At 36.2% G+C, this 20,399-nt stretch overlaps 2 protein-coding genes across 2 annotated transcripts in view; one reads left to right on the top strand and one right to left on the bottom strand.

Annotated features, from left to right (window-relative positions):
• The window catches only part of ERO1B (endoplasmic reticulum oxidoreductase 1 beta), a 27,220-nt gene extending 10,506 nt beyond the window's left edge, over positions 1-16,714 (top strand). The window contains exons 5-16 of the mRNA XM_026844587.1: positions 577-659; positions 2,591-2,664; positions 5,309-5,429; positions 5,520-5,566; positions 6,712-6,723; positions 7,551-7,577; positions 8,944-9,036; positions 9,195-9,441; positions 10,293-10,362; positions 11,532-11,618; positions 13,054-13,187; positions 14,069-16,714. Coding sequence (XP_026700388.1) covers positions 577-659; positions 2,591-2,664; positions 5,309-5,429; positions 5,520-5,566; positions 6,712-6,723; positions 7,551-7,577; positions 8,944-9,036; positions 9,195-9,441; positions 10,293-10,362; positions 11,532-11,618; positions 13,054-13,187; positions 14,069-14,129 — 1,056 coding nt within the window. The 3' untranslated portion in view covers positions 14,130-16,714. The remainder of the gene's footprint in view (positions 1-576; positions 660-2,590; positions 2,665-5,308; positions 5,430-5,519; positions 5,567-6,711; positions 6,724-7,550; positions 7,578-8,943; positions 9,037-9,194; positions 9,442-10,292; positions 10,363-11,531; positions 11,619-13,053; positions 13,188-14,068) is intronic.
• Positions 16,494-20,399, bottom strand: part of GPR137B (G protein-coupled receptor 137B) — a 35,331-nt gene continuing 31,425 nt past the window's right edge. Inside the window, exon 8 of the mRNA XM_026844322.1 lies at positions 16,494-20,399. Coding sequence (XP_026700123.1) covers positions 20,288-20,399 — 112 coding nt within the window. The 3' untranslated portion in view covers positions 16,494-20,287.

The following is a 20,399-nucleotide window of genomic DNA, read 5'->3' as shown; positions in this document are numbered from 1 at the left end:
TTTAAAAAAATAATGTAGATTCAGAGTTCATCTTAAATACTTAAATTCTGGCTTTAATATAATCAAAATGTCAGTTCAACTGGAAAAGCCTCTCTTTCAGTCCTGTGCACATCTAAAGCATGCCAATGAATAGGATTAAATGAAACATGAGGGGAGAATGACCAAAACTTGATAAATTTTCATACTGAAATGACCAATGAAAGTTGGGGTATGGTTATGCTTGCAAAATACGAGGTGTGTTTATAGGTATGACACTGCTTGTCTTCCAGGGTCCTTTTACAAGATTGCAAATAAGTATCTAAAACACTTCAGAACTCCATTTAATTTAAATAAACAAAACAGAAAAGCAAAGCAAACAAAATTTTAACATATTTAGCTGAATTTTCTATGGTAGTTAAATCCACATATCGAAACTGGTCTGATGAAATTAGGTTAAGAAAAATACAAATGTTCTAGAATTACTTATTGCTTCTAGAATCAGAATTTTCCCTGATACTAGCCAATCACTGTTAAACCTAGAAGCACCTGTTCTCAGAGATTTTTAGCTCTTTCATTTGTATATTAACTCTCTTACAGTATTCAAAAGCAGCAAATAATTCCAAAGAATTGGAAGACTGTGAGCAAGCTAACAAACTGGGAGCAGTTAACAGTACCTTAAGGTATGCTGTGATTTACAACAATAGTACAAAAATAGTAACAAAGGGACATTTCATTTTGTCAGTGTTGTTTTTGCAATGTGCTGGTTTTTGTTCTTCATTCTTTCCATAGCCTATTAGAAAGTAAATGTGAAATGATGCAAGAACATCTGAAGGTAAAGGTATTAAGTGATAAGTAGACTTTCTTTTTTTTTTTTTAAAGTACACTTTGAAAGAGGTATCTTACAGCATCAAGAATCAGAGGAAACTTGCAAATAAACCCACCTTTTTTCCTACTTTTTACCAGTATCAGTCTTTGTTCTTGATGACTGTGCTGGGTTAAGGGATTCTGTCCTGCTCTGTCACTCTGTTACACTGACATGCCTGTTTGTGATCATTCAGTGAACTAGATCAGGGAACTTGTGAGTTACTTTTGTTGTTGGCAAAGTTATTTTTGGCTTGGATCAATTCCCTGATCTTGCTTATTGTATGGCACAGTCAAGGTTGGGTGGGAGGAATTCTGCAGGATGGTGTTGCCCCTGAGTAGCAAAGTGTGTGGAACAGCACTTAGAAAAACTTGCATTCTACTAGATTATCCACCTTTAAAAAGTAAAAATAAAAAAATTAGTTCTTTGCTTTTGTTGGGGAGATATGGTGTCTTTGACCATGGATTTCAGCTGTTCTACCCGATAGAGATGTTGAAACTCTTTCCTGTCATCTGAGGAAAATGGGACTGCCATGGAAAAACAACTGCTTCTGCCTGGTGTGTGGTGTTTTAAACCAAACTGGGTAGAGCCCTTATCCAAGGTTTTTAAAGGGGAAATAAGAAACCATTAAATCTTTCACTCTTGTAGGGCAAAAGAATATGAAATTGATTACACATAAGGAGAGCTAAAGAGAATGCATTTTGTGAGAGCAGGATAGATGATTAAAGTTGAGAGAGGGCAGGTAATGAATCCTGCAAGTGTGGGAAGAGTGTATGCATTTTAGGCAAACTGCCTTGTTCTTTACCTAGCAGTGCATCATCCTCATGAGTTTGGCTTATCAACTGTATTTCATGTTATTATTAAATCTTGCCTGCTAATAATTACTGGAGAAGTTCCTCACCTAATGCAAAGTATAAAGTCTCCTATTATGATTTGGCAGAAGGTTAGAACTGCAGTTTGTTACAGAATTGCCTCAGTAGTATTGAGCTAGTACTAATTTGATCAGAGTAGGTTGTTTTCATTATTTCAAGGTGCTTTACCCTAGAGTAGAGTTTCCAGTCTTAGCTTTGCTTACATTTTGCTGTCAGTAGTGTGGCATAAGTAGTTCTGTGCTGCACATACGCACAGAAGAAAGCATTCAGATTTTGGCACTATTTTTGTTGCGTAGTGTGAGAACTTCAAAGTACTTGCCTCTGTGGTACAGTACACTTTCGAAAGTGCTAGGCTGAGTGGAATACCATTATTATTTAAAAGGTTTAAGACAAATCATATTCCTAAAGTAATTTAGCTTGGAAGGAGTGTTTAGACATCTGGTCTCCCACTAAAAAGCAAGGCTAGCTATTGTAGATGTGATTAAAAGTACAGGTTATCAAAATATGATTCCCCCCCCGCTCCAAGTGACAGCTGCTGAAGTGGTACTTTGAGAAGTGTTAAAAATGTATGCTATGAAAGTATTTTACCAAGCTCTTACTGAAGGAGAAGTCACTGCCACGGCACAGTTTGTTCAAATAATGATGGTGAAATCTTTTTTGCTGTCTTAACATCAAGACAACTTTATAAGTATTGCAGTTGATGCCTGCTATAATCTCTGTGGAGCTAACAAGTGGTAACTCACATATTCTCGAGTTTCAGATATAGTAATTCAGAATTCAGTTTCAACTACTACATGTGGATTGTGTTTCTTTTGGTAGCTCTCACTGGTGTTATTTATTTAAAAGTGTAAAATCAGATGTATTTTTTTCCCTTCAGTAACCAAAGTAAGGAGGCTTTCATTGACTGGGCAAGATACGATGATTCACAGGATCATTTTTGTGAACTTGATGGTAAAGTGTTTAAGCTTTTTCAGTGTTTGTTTTATTTGCTGTCTCTTAAAAACCACAAAAGATGATAGTTTCTCTGCAAATAACCATTTTTGGAAAGTTTTCATTTTGTGCTAAATGGAGATGTGACAGTTCGTATTTTACATGCAAAGAATGCAATTTTTGACAAGGAGCATTTGGTAGTCTACATAAAGCACATTCACTGTTACCTCCTGTTAGTATAGTGAACAGGAGACTTAAGGAAATATTAAAAAAAAGGTAAATGGGAGGAGGTTAGCATATATTTTTTTTAAAAAGCTTCTCACAAGAGTTGCATCTAGCACAAATATAAGATAAATACTTGCAACTGATTCAGTTTCCTACTAGTATATTATTTTTGTTGCTATTCTAGTATCTGTGCTTGGACTGAGTTTGTTCCTCTTCCAGCCTTGCTATGTTTCCAAATTATCTCTGCACTAAATTCACCCTTATTTCTAAGGACTTTCTTATCATTGAAACATTAAGATACTAGATTGTGTCTTCCCTCTGCTTGACATATATGAGTCTTTTTGTTTGCTTGTAACTTTCAGAGCTCAAAGGAATGTTTTTTTTCAGATAAACATGAGAGTTGCCAAGTTCAGGAATGACTGCTAAAGGCCTTTTTAATAAATACCTTAGAAAGCTTTCTATGCTAGGGGAAGATTTAGGGCATAATGCAAGGTGTTTTAATCTACCTTTAGGCTAATGTTTCATGTCACTTGAGAAAGCAGCAACTGTAGTGGACTTAGCAACTGTGGTTCTCTTTCAGTTCTGCTGCATCTTATATGTGAAAATTTTCTGTATAAGCTGTTTCTGTAGTAAATAGTGAGCATTACTGTAGATCTGAACTGTTACATACAGTAAGCTGCTGTTGTCTCTCCTATCTTATCTTCAAGCTGCCTACTTAGATTTTTAAGAGGACTCAGTAGGGAAAGGTGCAGTTTAGGAGCATTTCTTTTAGAAGAACATAATACTAATGTAAGTAGTTCCTGATTCTACCTCGATTTCTCCTTACATCATGCCCTGCTGAAGGAGGATGTACTGCCCCCAGCTGTGTTCTTCCAGTGCTTTTGCACTGGCACTGGCTCTGGCGTGCATCTTTCTGCATGGTAAGCTGATTCAACTTGAATAGCGGGAATGTAAGTTGGCATCTCCCTCCCATCTCCCAGATTGTTGTGATGAACTGGCTTATCAGGTGAGTTTGTGAGCTGGAGCAGGGAGAGGTGAGAGAAGATAATTTCTGGGAGTGACAGAAGGAGGTACAAACTCTTGTTCTCTTCCTCTCTTCCTTATGGTGAGAGTGAATGTAAGAGTGCTCAACCCTATCACAAAGCCATATCATCAGTTTTAATTTTTACTTGATTTTTGTTGGGCTTAATGCTAAACTAGATAAGGGAATTGATCTAGCTGAAAAAAACTTCATAACCCAGGTCAGCTTTCCATCTTTCTGTTGCACTGCCCCATAGACTGTGTATGTGGATATAATGAGAGAAAAAGTAGAGACCTGAAGTGACTAGGCAGTGTAGGAACTGCTTAGGTTAGCCATGCTGTCAAAGAAGTAAGTAAAACTGTAATTTCACTTTGTCTCATCTGGCTGTTGTTGTGCGTCTTGTGTCTGTGTCTTTTTTCCTCTTTTTATACTACTACTGCTGAAGTAATGCTTAACTGCTCATGCAGAATCATCTCTTCTTTTTAGAGCAGTTTTCGCTCTGTTTATGTGGGGTTTTTTGACATATGAGGAAATAGCGGCACTGCTTGGCCTATACCTATCAATAAGTCTCTGAACTACTGGCTTGGCTTGTATGTAAGGGTTTTTTTTAAGCACAAGTTGCTCTTGACCTATAATTTCAAAAAGGAGGGAATTCTTCCTGCTTTTTACTGGTTGTAGCTTGAAAGTTATGTTTTCTAGTCATACCAAGCATTTAAGCAGAGAGAGTATTGTTTCACAGTTTTCTTTGGATATGTTGCCTAAATTTGTAGTGAACTTTAGAGGGTATAACTTGTTGAAATGACATTTAAATAACATGTTTCTTGCCATAACCAACAGAGCATTCTGCAATATGCTGAAAGTTTGTTCAGTTAAGCAATGTGATCCAGACTTCCTGCCAGTATACAAGGGTATCTGGGGAAAAAGGGATTTAGCTAATAAATATACAATATGTACCAACTACAGGATGCACTTCTTTGACCTTGTCCTATTAAGAAGGCCCTGTAGCAGTATACCCATTTCAAATAAGCAACCTTTCCTGCCCCCCCTGCCAAATACTGCTGGACAAATAAATCCTAAATTTGAAATCTATTGAAAACAAAACGTTGTTTATATATTAGCATAGGGTGAGAGAACACATTGCATGACAAGTGTTTATGGTAGAGTTGAAGCCATGTAGGTGTTCAGACATTGTAGAAATTATGGCTACATGAGAGACTTTGGTATAAATTACAGACTTTTGAGCTTTATATTTACTGTGTCAGTTGCTGTATTTTTATGTACAAGGTGTTTATAATCCAACTAGAACACAGAATAGTATTATATGAGACCTCTTATTGATACTTAATGCTGCGTGACTTTTTAAAAATTGTCTTTTTAAACTCATCAGTTAGAATGTGTAACAAAAGCTTTCCTATTTAGATGAGAGGTCTCCAGATGCACAGTATGTGGATTTGCTGCTGAATCCAGAACGTTACACAGGATACAAGGGACCTTCTGCTTGGAGAGTGTGGAACAGCATCTACGAAGAAAACTGCTTTAAGTAATTGGGAGGGAGAGGAAGCCTATTTCTTATACTTGCATTTCAATTTAGTTTAAAATTGATTTTTGTGTTTTCTAACTTGTTTTCTAGGCCTCGATCTGTCTATCGTCCTTTAAATCCACTGGCGCCTAGTAGGGGTGGGTCTTCCCTGTTTTATTTTCTAATGCAGTTCTTTTAACATAGTGGCTATTGCAGTACAAGTGATACAAATAGTAATCTTCAGTCTGTAGGTATGCTTTCTGCTTCTTTTAATTTCTTCTGTAGAAGTGCCTGTCCATTTTCAATAATTAGACTAACGTTTGTGATACTTGATTACCTACATGCTTAATCTTATGTATATGAATAGTGTTAATAATGTCAGGGAGCTAACGTGAAAACTATGGTCAGTCTCAAACTGTTTAGTAAGTGTGTGTCACAGTAATTTTCTAATGTGGATGGGACAGAGTTAAAGTTCGACAAAAATTTCAGTGCTCTTGTATTCTTCTCATGTTTTGTTTTTTTTTAATAGATCATTTAATTTAATCACTTCAGCTCATAGTCATCCTAGTGTAATGAAGCTGTACATTTTCCATCCCTAATATTTAGTGTATTACAAATGTACAAATAATTGCACTATTTTAAGAAAGAGTGGATACTTAGGAAGGCTGCTATCTTCAAGAATGTTTTTGGGAAAAAAAAAAAGTATGCCAGTGACTTGAGTTTCAAGTTTTCAAATTTAAGTTGAAAACTATAACCCGGTGTTCCAAAGAAATCAACTTTCCCCTGTCAGTGTGTCTCATTTCCCTTAAAAATTAACTATTGGTCAATAGGTTGAGTTAGAAAACATCACCACACATTAGAAAATCAAGATGGCTTTTAGTAATTGTAAAGATTGAGATAATATGTTGCTGGTAGACATAAATAAAAAGAATTAGAAGAGCAGTTTAACTCAGGGATCAGAATTTCATAAAGGAACACTGGTCAGATTGTTGAATAATGCAAACTGAAGACGACAACTTCCTAATCATCTTTCTGAAGCTAAAACATAGCTTTCAAGAATATATAAAGCAGATGCTACTAAGATTTCAAATTCTTAGTGACTTTCATTATTATAATATGTTTAGTCTCAGGTGGTCTTGAGGAAGAGGAAGAGGATGGAAAGTAGCCTATGTTTTTTGTAGATTTAAATAAGGTTTCTTGCACTTTTTCTGTGTTTGTAGTAAAGCCTGTGTTTCATTACTACTTCGCTGTGGAAATTATCTTTTTAATGCTTACAGATTTTTTTTTTTCCCCCCCCCTTAAGGAGGAGATGATGGTAAGTTGTCTTATTTTGCTTGATTTGCAGAAATGAAGTAAGCATTAAAGAGTTTTGGACATCTGATTTATTCACTTTATTGCTGTTGCACTAGACAGCAGGAAAGTTATGTTTTTATGCAGATGATTGATCAGAAAGTGTTTTTATTAGGATAATTCTTCAGAGTAGGAGGAAGGAGTGGTTAAGAGCAAAATACAGTTCTGTTATTGGTTTTTATCCTTGTAACAGAGTATGTGTTGTGGTAATGTTATTAGAGAGATAATGAGATACATTAATGAAAGGAATCTTGGGTCTCCTCCAGAGCTCTTCTGATAATGATGTATGATCCTTTAAAAGAAAAGGGACAGGTTTTTGTGTACATTCTTGCATGTCCTTGATTTTGGGGAGGTGGGGAGGAAAAGCATTTGGTCTGCCTACAGGGAGTCAGACTTTAGGATTTTTCATTCAACTGAATGTGCTTAGGCAAAAGATCTAAGCCTACAGGAAACCTTCAGACAGTAGCAGCCAAGGTAAAGGCTGTCAGGTATAATTACACTCCTCCATCATGTCTTTCACCACTGGTGCATATGATCAGACTTGTGCTTCCATACACTTTTCAATGTCCTGATGAGTAGCTTAGTCATGCTCATTCTTGTATTTCTCCTAATCTTACCTGTACAGATTTAAACTAACTTCAAAGTTCAGCCACTTCTGTGCCTATTTTCACTTTAATAGCTAAATTATTTAGTTTTATGTCCAGATGGAAGCTAATGTTAGTACACATAGTAATGTAGAGATACTGTAATGTTGAAAATTAATTCATTTAACAGTATACTTTCTATTTACAGGAGAATCTTTCTACACATGGCTAGAAGGTAAAGGCTCTTGGATGTGTTAATATGATGTTAAATTTACTACAAGAAACACTTAGGGGTTTTTTTATCTCCCCAGATATTTTTTGTAATGTAAGCATTTTAATAAATCATGCAGAACTTTTGAGTGTCATTCAAAGAATATTTTTTTTCTTGAAGGTCTTTTGAAATCTTATTCACTTAGATGGTATACTCCTTGAACCCTTCAGTGTTTCATCTTTTGTAAAGGGGGGTTCACTTCAATACCAGTTACTTTGAATTTTCTGCTCATTTTAGGCATTTGGCAGGGATTATTACTAACATTGCTAAGTCTTTTTATTTGAAAACAGCTTTAACATAACTGTAATGTGTGTTCAGTAGGCAAAGCAATTTGGTTTTTATTCATATTTAAATAGAAATTATGAGAGGTACCAATCAAATTGCATTTTGGAGGTGTGCAGAAAAGTAAATAAGTTGAATGTACTTAATTTTAAACTTAGTTCGTTTTGCCTTTCATAAGCCCTTACTTGTCTAGTTAGAAATCTCTAACTGGTGCTGTTGTAGGAAAACACACATTCACATGCCTTTTCTGTACATGGGGCCATATCTCTGCCTCACAGCTAGACTTCACAATCAGTTCTTCCTATTTCTGTGTGGAGATTGGAGTGGCAGGGAAGTCACCTAAACATAACTTTGAGAAAGGAACAAACTCCTAAATTCCAGGTGTTGTCTCTGGGTTTAAGTGGTGTTATAAGTAATTTCTGCATTTAAATTATATTTTGGCCACCCAACGCCATTGCATTTCTGTTTATGCTGTAGAAGTCTATATCTATCAAAGTCATATTTTTCAGTGTTTTGCTCTGTGCATTTAAATCTTCAGTGAATTTACAGTAAAGCTGGGAAGAAATATTTTTGCTGTTTTCCAATGCCATAAGGTTTTCTGGGGTTTTTATGTTTTTCTGTCACTGCTGTAATTCAGTTGTAGCTTTAATTCAGATTAAGATCAGTCACAGTATAGTTCTGGTTTCCAGACTGTCAAAATTCAAGACTATTTCAAATGTATTGCTCAGACAATGTAAGTGTCTTACTTTTGTGTGGCAATTTTATCTGTACTAATTGACCCGATACTTATTTGACTGTATTTACTAGAATGCTAAAATATGAAGTAAGAAACGTCAAACTTCATTCTTAGGACTTTATATAAAAAGTAAGAGATAAACTTTTCCTATGATGGATATAAGGGCTTATTAACAACGCTGAAGTACTGTAATTGTAACTCCTGAAAGTTACACTATGCTGACTTGCGTCACTGAAATGTCAAGGTGTATTCATTTTAATACAGTATTTCCAGTATTTAGTTTGCAATCTGTTTGTCTTTTTTCCTGGACAGGTCTTTGCCTTGAGAAAAGAGTGTTTTATAAACTCATTTCTGGACTTCATGCTAGCATCAACTTGCATCTCTGTGCAAATTATCTTCTTGAAGGTAATTTAAATCTAGATAAAATTGCTGAATTAAATGCTGTAATATCTGTAACATGTATTTGGTTTTTTTTTTCTGAAAATTTTTGATGTATACTTAGTTGCTTTTTTAAAGAAGTATGTGTGTTTTACTCCCCCTGCGCTTTCTTTTCCTCTGTGTAGAAACCTGGGGGAAGCCTCGCTGGGGACCAAATGTGAAAGAGTTCACTCGCCGCTTCAACCCTACTGAAACAAAAGGAGAAGGACCAAGGAGGCTCAAAAACTTGTATTTCTTATATTTGATAGAGCTGCGTGCTTTATCAAAGGTTGCACCATACTTTGAGCGTTCAGTTGTTGACCTTTACACTGGAAATGGCCACGAGGATGCTGAATCTAAAGCTCTCTTATTAGATATCTTCAGGGATACAAAGTAAGGCATAGTTTTGGTTGGTTTTTTTTTTTTTAATCAATAGTTTTAAATTCTCAGTTATATTCACAAGTGAGAATAGATGACTTCTTGATGGGATAGGACAAGAAGGAGGATGGAATGAAGAAAAATAATTAAGTAATGGGTGAGAACAAGAGGAATTTGTACATTTGATGGGAAGAGATTAATATTTTTGAGATTTGAGTACACCAATCTTTAAAAAACTATAAACTCACCAAAAAAAACCCCAAAACCCACAACACCCTGGGCTATTCCCTATTTGTTGCTTTTTCTGATTCTTCAGTGTAAAATACACATGATTTATTTTGAAAAGGAAAATAGTATGTGTAGTCTTTAATGGTCCAGTGAATGATCCAGCTTTTATCATAGACTTAACCTCTGAGCTTTTAGTCATCCCTACTTCCTTCTGTTTACTCTATAAGGTTCTTTAGTCCAGTTCCTTTTTTCACCTTCTCACTAATTTTTGTGACTTGTAACGTGTTGTGTGCCTGCATTGCCGTCCCTTATCGTGATCTTACAAATTATATGAGATGTGGTCAGACAATGATCAACTGAAAGGCGAACGTTAAGACAATTTCAGTGTATATTAGGAAGAAATCTTGATCAGTGGAAGTGAAGAAAATTCTCAACAGAACTGTAAATAACAGATTTCAAATTACAGTGATTGAACAGTAAAACTGATACCATTCAGTAATTTTTTTTAAGAGCTATTCTGCAAAGACTAGGAACTCTGAAAAGTATTTTACACAGAAGGCATCAGCTGCTTACCAAACTTGATGTTAACACTGTAGTTTATGCTAGCATTCGGGTTTTTTGCGTTTTGTCTTCATTAGGTCCTTCCATATGCACTTTGATGAAAAGTCCATGTTTGCTGGAGATAAAAAAGGAGCCAAGTCATTAAAGGTAAAGCTGTTTTTCTGAATTATGTCCAAAATAATCCATTTTGGAATTAAGCTGTGTTATTTTAGAAAAACTCTCTACCTACCAGAAGCATACTGCTGAGAGTAGAAAAGGCAGGGCTAAAAATTTGGAGTTGTATCTGAGGCCTCTTAATCTACTTTCTAGTAAATGAGGACAAGAGTTGTCCTGAGCCAAGCAAGCTGAAACCTTAGTTCCTTGGGTCTGCTACCAGGACTGTGGTGAGGTAAATGAGTTGAATTGGTATTGCCAGTAGACGCAATGGTGTTTTTTAAATAGAGTATCTGTTTCACATAAGTACCTGAAAAAAAAGTGCTGTTTACTTAAAAAGCAGATGCCTGATGTAATATAATATTATACTTAACATTAGAAGAGCATAATTCCTAGACATGGGAACCTCATGCAAATGCTGTTACTGCCTAACAACTTCCAGTGTTAACATACTGGTGTTCAGATTGGTATGCCCTACAATTCCACAGTTGGATGTGGCTCAGAACTAAAGATTTGTTTTAATATTATTAACACTTTCAATACTCATTTCAGTAGTAGTATGGAATTTCATCAGCATTAGAAAGAATGCTTATTAGAAAGGTGTCAGAAGTTGATCAGCCCAGCTAGTGTTTTTCTGATCTTAAATATTTAATTGACATAATCTTAATTAGTTCTGTGGTGTTCTTGCTTCTGCTCTGACTGAAGCTGCAAAGCAACAATCTACCTAGCTTTGGACAGGAAATGTCTTTTGTGAAATGTAACTTGTTTGCCTGTTTGTCAGAAAGGTAGGTTGGCTCAAAAAAGGTTTGAATAATGGAATCAAAATTGGGCAGGGACATGGATACAGTGCTTATAGTTCAGAACATTTTGGGAAAGTTGATAGAAACTCATCATACAGAATTCAAGCTTTACCCTTCATGTCCTTTATTTGGGGGCTTTTTTGAGGAATTAACTCAAGCAATTTCCAAGCAGTGGCTTGGAAACAAGATTCTGGGTTTATATGGACCTTTGTTATGGCCTGACCACATAAGGTTGTGGTTTTATTCAGATTTAGTAATAGAGAATTGATATTCTAGGGGTACTAGATTAGTTAACCTTCTGCTTTTGTGAAGCTAAGAGGTACTTTTCAGTTAACCTTTTTCTGTTTTGTTTTTAACTAATAGGAAGAATTCAGATTGCATTTCAAGAACATATCCCGCATAATGGATTGTGTTGGATGTGACAAATGCAGGCTGTGGGGCAAACTGCAGGTACAGTTTATTTTATGTGTGTGTGGCAGTGGGAGAGCTTAGAAAATAATCAGCTATTCCAGTTCAGTAGGACACCATTTACCTTGGCCTTCAGACTGCCCATGGTTGGTCTTTGATATCGTTACCTATATATTAAAAATAGATATATGCTTAGTTCACTGTTAAACAATTTAAAAAAAAACCCCAAAAAGTGAAAAGAGGTTTGTTTAGTCAATAGCTGTTTAGCTCACTAAATAGTATAGCTTGTGTTCTCTGAAAAAAATATATTTAAAGCAGATGCTCCATGGCAAAATCTTACTGGCATTCAATATCTTACCTGTATTCAGTGATCAGATGAACCTTGTAGAATCACCTGTGGGAAGCCTTCTTGGAAGTACAGCACTTCCTTAATTGTTAGAAAATCCAGTGTGAGATTTAACTCCACAAATTGAGGCATAAGAAAAAGAAGTAATTACTATTTTCACAATTTTTGCAGAAAGCAGCAGATGAATGCAAAGGTGCACAGTAAATCTGAAAGTTGAAAAAAAAATCAGTTTCTGGACACTTGTTTTATTGAGAACACAATTTTAAACCTCAAGACTAATCTAAAGTCTAGATTGAGAATAATTGTTACTTTGAGGTGCCTACTGTACTATACTGCTGTATAACATTAAGCTTATCAGAGTTCAGCTTTCAAAGAACTTTATAACGTCAAACATTTGGTGGTCTCTGCTGAGCTTCTGGTGTTCTGTCTACTCTGTCATAGTTAATGCTTCTGATCTGTTACTGTTTTTCCTTTCTCACAAAAAATGAAATAGGGCCACATTTCCTGACCTACATTCTCTTCCAGCTAGCCTCAACCACTTCTTATCAAAATCCAGAGCTTGTTTCTGTAGCCCGATTAAGATGGGAAATAAGAATAGCTTCTTACATTCTATTTCTGCATAGAAAATAGGGGTTGAAACTGAAACTGCAGTGTCTGCCACTGGGACTGGAGGTGGCAAAAGCAGATGTGATGCCTCATAATAAAATCGTTTGTCTTCAGAGGGAGGTGGGAAGAGGAAAATGGGAGTTCTGATCCAGCAGCTCCTGCATCAGTGGGGCATTTGTAATGTAAGAGGCAGGAGAGAACTGGAAGGATTGTAACAGACACTTTCATATGCATCTGCTGTGTCTGAGGAGAAAAAAGATGAGAAAGAGATTAAAAACACAAGGATGAAGAGCAAGTATACCTGAGGAAACAATGTTCTTAAATAAGTGACTGACACAACTGATGGCATGCATTTGCTGTTAGTGTTCTGGTTTGTGTGCAGTTATTTGGGCTGAGGGAGTATCCATGTATAGGAATTGGTACCACAGTTTGCTTGGATTAGTGATTTTTAAACTTTTTTTACAGTTTTCTGAGTGTTTGAAGGAGTGATCTTATTGGTGTTAAAACACTGAACTTTTTTTGTAGACTCAAGGCTTAGGAACTGCCCTGAAGATCTTATTTTCTGAGAAAGAAATACAGAGCCTTCCTGAGAATAGCCCATCAAAAGGTTTTCAACTCACACGTCAAGAAATAGTTGCTCTTGTAAATGCCTTTGGAAGGTAAGTTTTTATCTTTTGTGTAGTAGAAAAACTGTAAAACTTCAGTATCAACACTCAAAGTCTGTGGAAGGATGGTATTGTACACATAGCTGTAGCTTTTAAAATGCTGAGTTACTATTAGTGACATTGGTAAGCCTAATACCATCAAACTGAGTATGTAGAGTGTTGATTATTAATCTTAGTCTTCATTCTGGTTTGGATCCAATTCTTTATCTCAAATCTCAATAAATTCCATCTGGATTTAAGTTCCTTAAACAGTCGTAAGCATCGGATTTTGAGTATGTCCCTTTCTGAAACACTGACTACAGCTGTTCTACACTTTGTATTTCTGATTTAAACTTGTATGTAAAACGTAGTGACAAGAAAGAACAATACTTGGAGATTTTAACGCTGTCATTTAGTCCCTAGGCTTTTGGATTTTTGTGTATGATGTGATTTTTGTTAAAACTTTAGTTGTGATTGATTAATTTTTTGAAAATTTACCCCATTCAAGTGATGAAAAAAACATTTTAACAGCTTTGAAAGATGTGTAGAACTTTGTTCATCATGCTAGTTCTTCAGGTCTTGAATTTAACAATCTGTTCCTGTTTAAAAGAATGTGATAAACATTATTACCTCTGATTATAGATTTTTAGATGTTTAATGAAGTCAGGATAGTTAAACATTTATATATGAAATTTAATCCCTGTAATATATTGTGTAAATATAATGGAGAGTCAAATAGTAGGGTAAGTAGAATCCTAAGTGTTTTCATCTTTGAAAAAGAATTGTTTTCGAATAAAAAAAACCCAACCAAAATCCAAAAATCCTCCATGGAAGATGATGATTTGCACTTCTTTCACACTTGCCTTACTAACACATAAGGGGTTTTTGTTTTACAGGCTTTCCACAAGTATAAGAGAGTTGCAGAATTTTAAAGTTTTATTACAACAAACAAGGTAATGAAGGCCTTTGCACAACCCACTAGTGACGACCATTTACATGACTGCATTGAGCAGAAGAAACTGATCCTTACAGGACTCACATGAACTGATAAAAAATAAAATTGAATACCGACTTGAATATTTATCTTTAAACTAGGTATGGTTATTAATTAGAAAAGATATTTATGAATGAAATATATAGTTTTTAAATGTGTAAATTATGCCGATCTGTTTATTTTTAAGTTCTCTGCTCACAGTTCTGTTGTACTGAAACTTCATAAATTTTCTTTATTTCCTTGTATTTGAGACAGTTGTTTTATATGAAAACTTAAGTACCTCCACACTGACTTGGCCTGTTCTGTGAGAGGGTAGTTCACCTCTCGCCTCTCCCCAGAACTGAGCTTCAGTATATTCTGAAGATTGGGTATGCTGATTCTGGCTGTCTGAAAGAAAACAAACAAAACCACAAAACAATAGAAAAGGAAATAAGGCTCTTGCTGAATTCTGACTTCTTACTATAATAATGAAATTTATTTAAAAATAGGAAGTCTACTGAGCAGAAAACTTTTATTTCATACCGAGCTCTTTTGCATCGTGCTGATATCAGTGTTTTTTTTCCTTATGTGCTGCTTTTCAGAATTTCCTTTTTTTCTTTACAATAACTACCTTGCCTCTGATGCAGCACAATTGGAAGTGATTTTCCTGCAGCCCCTCAGCTTCCTGCATTTGCTTGGGGGTGGGGGTCAGGGCAGAGGAAGAGTTAGTGGAGTGCTGCTAGCTGAAAAGCCTCGGTCAATCAAATTCACATCTACCCCATTTTATTTTCTATATTGTAATCACAAATTCAGGTTTCCAGAATTTGTCTTTTTAATGTCCAAAATGTTAAAATAGCACACTTCAGTCTTTGAGCAGTGGCAATAGATTTGCTCTTTATGGGTTATGCTTTAGTGCTAAAGGTCAGTGCAAAAAGTACAAATTTGTTTTTGTAATCACTTTTAAAAAAAGATGCTTTTTAAAATTCATAATCACACTGACATTTAATATCGCATACTCTATCTATGCAATCCCTAACTGTATCTTCTTTAAAATTATATTCAGCATAAAAAAAACGGGTATGTTAATAACATAACTTTCATAAAATAAAAAATTACTCATGTATCATTGTCCACAGATGGCAGTGATAACTTATCATTTTCCAAAACAGAATTCAGAAACAGCACTACTGATTAGTAGCAACCAAATATTGGTTTAAATTTAAAATGAAGTAATAATTTTTTTTTTTAAACCAGCATGTTTCAGCGTGGTTAGGAGTTAAGAATGTAGGAAGTGCTGGTACAGTGTAGATACATCTCCTTTTTTAAAAAATGAGTCTTCACAAAATAAAGTGCTCTTAAACATTTTTCACCCTACCAGATACTTAGTGACATATAATTGATTGTAACTGTCTTGGCTTCCATAATGTCCTTTACAGCTGAGATTTTCTAAAAGCTGTAATATACTCTGTCTTATGTTTCCAGACTAGCTTCAAATACCTACCTGACTGGAAATGAGACAGACTACCTGCTGACACTTGCTATTATAAAAAATACTGTTTCTCAATACAGTAAACTCTGTTGAGCCAAACTGGGATAAGCTAAATGAAAGTGAAAAAAACAAACAAAAAAAAGTCAACAACAAACAAACCCAAACAAACCACACCTACAAAGTTTTGGTGATAGTTGCACAAGTTGACAGTGAACTGGTGGTATCCAGTTGGAAGTTCCTGTTTAAGCCAGTAGATAATTTAATGTGGTGTTAGAAAAAGCTGATGCCAGTCTGGGGATGTTCTGTTCTTACCCAGCAGCTGCTCTTGCCTGTGGGTACCTGTCTCTGAGCAAGTCACCACAGGCTTCCTTTTTCTAGTTAATGGAGAAGAGCAGGTGATTTCTAGGTGGATTCATCTAGCCTGTTCCGAGCTCTGTTACCCTAGAGTTTATTTTTCTCCATTAAATTGAAGTGGGAATCCAGGTAACTAGCTCAGATGTGAACAGCTGTGTTTGGCAACTGAGTTACACCCGGAGTCCCTAACTCCTCTGAGTAATTGTATATATTGAAAGTGTATTGTTTTCAGTTGGCCATTAACTCCTTACCTTTTGGTTTGACCTGCAAGGGCTAGAACCTGCAGGCTTACTGGTATGAAGAATGCTGTATAGCAGGGATTTATCTGTATTGTTATATGTTATAGTGCCTAAAGCTTTAGGCAGAAAAGTTGTGTTGTCTGCGCTGCCCCAGGAAGGACCTGAGTCTGAGAACTGTTTCTTCCCTTTTTCCCTATGCTTTGTGGGGAAAGTGAATTGCTTCCAACCTTCTTCTGGGGATGCAACTTCCTGTTTTTCTTTTTTTCCACCTGTGCCTGGTTAAAATCTACGGACACTGAAGCAGCATCACATACTAATCATCACGCACTCACGGGACAGGTGAGAGATTGGGGTGGCCCGCAGATCCTGGACACCTGCTCCTTGCAACCCTCGTTGGCACAGCGCAGTCAAGGTTAATACTGCTGGGTAAGGACATGAAGAGATGGGAAGCTTTTCTGGTTTTGTTTTTTTTTTTTCCCCTGTGTCATGGAAACACAGGAATGCAGCTGAACAGCAGATTCTGTGTATGGGGAAGTTCTGTTGAATTTGAAGGTACATCTTGTTTAGTGATCAAATGGGGAAGACGTTTCACTGTCACTGTAGAAATAGGAGATAAGATTTTTCCTGTTACAAATCTAAGTGAAACTACTTTCCTGTCGCCATCTTTTTTACTGTATTTGATGTACATTCTGTGACTATGCTGCCTATGAAGTTTTGCCATGTGAGTCGGATGACTTGGTTCTTAAATGAAATTTTAGAAATTTACAGATCCGTTTTTATACTGAAGAATAAGGTTAGTTACAGTGTCCATGACCTGTAAACTATTTTAAATTCCAGTTCCCTGTTGGAGATCAGCTTGTTAACATTTGTCTGTCATTCATTTCAGAGAAAAATTTCATGACACAATGATTGTAATCCCAGAGGTAGTGAGAAGACAAACACAAAAATGATTTATTTTTCCCAAGTCATGAAGACTTAGATAAAATGGTAAAAAAAGCTTGGTGCAAACTGCATAGGTAAAATGTAGGGTGCTGCTGCTGAACAACTTGCTCCTCAGTGCCTGAGGAGGAAGGTGAGAATATAGATTTAAAACAGTGAGAAAGAGAGAGACTTGTGTAAGCCAGAATAACAAAAGTGTTCTCCTGCTTCAGCTGATGATTCTGCTGTCTGTCATTGTACATACATGAAATACACTGGGCCACACTTTCCTGAGTTGTGTTTTGATGGTCAGGTTGCCTTTATCTGAGCTGGCTTTGTGCTCTTCTGGGAAATTACCTGTAATATGTTGTAAATAATCTAAATGCTTATGTTTATAAAGTAGCAATCAGCAATTCATCACTTTACAATTCCTCCATATAGCTAGCCTATGAAAATGTAATATTTATTAAAATCAGAATCAATGTTGGAACTGCTTACTGGGATCTAAACACTTCTGAATCTTTGCTATGTTTGAATCTATAAAATGAAAATTAAAGTATTTTCTGCTAAAACTTCTTTATGTCAATGTAATTTTTGGGATTTTATTTGAAACTTTACTTTTCATTTACCTTTCAACTACACTTGGAAGGAATTATGTCATTTAAATTATTAATACGAGTCACTTAAGATGATGAACAGGCTTTTATTTTCACTTTAATTCCATCCAAAAGGTGAATGTAACATACGTATCTGTTGCTGTTTGCAGTGCATAGCAGTGTGTCAGCACATCACAAATGTGTGTGGCAGAATTACAGCATGTTTCTGTATGAATATGGCCAAATCTAGCCACTGTGTAAGTGCAATTGTTTTAAGAGGCAAAAAGGCTTATTTCAAAATGAAGTTTTGTCTTTCTGTCCCTTTCCCAGAATAGCTTATAAAACCAATTTTGTAAATACTTTCTCTGGTTGGTTTAGCCAGTGGGGCTCTTTGTGTAGAAGAAGATTGCCCCTACAGGGTTTATGCAGCTTTCTGTTTCATTCCATGTATGCATTTTTAATAAATTATCTTACTAAAAATTTGGTTGTCAATATGCACATATTTCACCCCCAGTTTAGGTGGGTAAATACCTGTTACACAGGTGTTGAGGATAATAGTGATTTAAATAAAATTGAAGGTCTTACCTTTCACACTGTGGTTTAAATCCCCTGTGTTCAAGAGTGTTTAATTTGTTACTGTGATTGGTTATAGTAACTTTGAATTCCACTTTTTGCATGCATACTGTGGAGTGGGGATTAAGCTTGTTTTAAGCACAAAATTCTTATAATTAAATTTTTCCTGTGCAGATAGATCTACTGCGAAGAAAATTTAATTCCTGGAGACTTTCCTTGCACTAGGTCTTAAGGCAGTTTTGTACAAACATGTTTGTAGAACTCCAAAGGGTTTAATAAAATTTCTGTTCTCACAACCCTGTGGCACCTCTTTTTAAGCTCTGACTGATAATTTACTTGGCTTCTTTAATGAACATTGAGGAAGAAGTGAAGAAACTAATGGAAACTCTGGAGGGCAAACAGTTGGCCAGAGTGCTTCTGCCAGAGGCAGGGCTCGTGCTTGGATTTTACAACCAAGGCCCCAACAATCAAAGACGCGTTGGAAGACTTGGCCTGTGAGTGTGGCACTGCTGTGCTTTCAGCTTCCAAGCAGCCTGATCAGATCTACTCCCCATCCCGTATCCTCTGCAAAACGTTACATGAGAATTCTCTACTTGTACTTCCTGAAGCCAAATAGGAAGAAAACATCAAGCCTGTCCACCATCTTGGGATGCTGTAGTACACCTCAAAACAAACTACCTCTGTGGAAGAAACGATTATTGTAAGACATAAGTTTTTCTCCTAGGGAAATGTGGATTGAATTACAGTATTTGTTTCATGGGTGGAAGGAGAAGGAGATGCTGGGGATGTGGAATTCTTCACAGCAGAGCATACCCCTCAGTATTGGGCACAATAAAAAGGCCTGCAGTAGAGTTAAGGTTTCTGCTCACCCTTAGAATTAGTATCAATTCTTTTTAGGCTTGCTATATGTACAAATGTCACATATTGGAATGGTACTTACACACCATTTCTACCACAACCCACTGCACTTAATCCCTAAACATACGAAGCGGAAGCCTGGCTTGGCTGACCTTCTGCTCCTTATGCAGAATTTATCTTCTAGGTCCACTGGAGGTTCTTCTGCTTTATGTATTCCTGGCTCCTGTTCTATGCCCAGGTGGCACTTACTAGTTTTTGATAAATAAGTGCTGTTCTATGTATCCATCTTCCTCACTCAGTCTTTGACTTACTCTTCTCTGTAACATACCTAGCACTGACTGTCAGAGGTGATCACACAACTTTCCAGGTTTTCAAACTTAGAAACTTTCAGTCTGTTTTGCCCTTTACAGTGCTCCAGCCAGAGGACTGTCCATCTCTACCATTCTAAGCCCATTCCTGATGGCTGTCAAGAAGATACAGTTTTCTTGCTTAGAAGGATGCAGTGTTTTGAGACCGTAATGAGAGTATAGGTAACTTTTAGCCTCCAGCCATCTTACCCCATTGAGTAAGCAGAAATGACCCAAAGAGTAAATTGTGCTCTGAGAATGTAGCAGTAACCTGGAAAGATGGTATTTAATCGGGTTGATATTCTTCCCTTACAGGTTTTTATGTGCACGTAAGAATCGCTACTGTCATGCGTTTGAACAACCCATTCATGTGTTTACAGTATATTCATCATAATCATGTATTTCTAACCTAATACACAGTGTAAAAATAAAAATACATAGAAAATAATTACGCCATTTTACTTCATGAAATTTGCTCTTTTAAAATGAGCATAAAATGATTAAATTATACTCTCTAACAACTCTATTCAAAGCCAAAAATACCATGGCTTAGAACAAGGTATTAATTAGAACAGTCTTCAGAGTTTAAGTCATTAGCTTATACTTCTCCTTGAACTACGAAAAGCTCATGGCAAAGACAAGTTCTTCATTTATCTGTGCATAGGAACACTTCTAAAAACCAAAAGGTGAAGAAAAATTGCTAAGCTTTGTTTTTCGGAACACTTGTTTTAATATTGGAATGTCCTAGAACGCTGTAGTTGATTGAAGTTATATAGGGCTGGGCCGCTCTGTGTCCAGTGCTGGATCTTGTTGGAGGGATCCTATGTAAGCCGTGAAGCTGCTGTTCTGATGGCCCCAGTCGTAGTAGTCTGGAGAGAAA

Source organism: Athene cunicularia (assembly GCF_003259725.1).
Source record: "Athene cunicularia isolate RWA chromosome 3 unlocalized genomic scaffold, athCun1 chr3_part1, whole genome shotgun sequence".
Classification (NCBI taxonomy): domain Eukaryota; kingdom Metazoa; phylum Chordata; class Aves; order Strigiformes; family Strigidae; genus Athene; species Athene cunicularia.
Note: the sequence above shows the minus strand (reverse complement) of the source record. Positions and strands in the feature narration are given on the sequence as shown.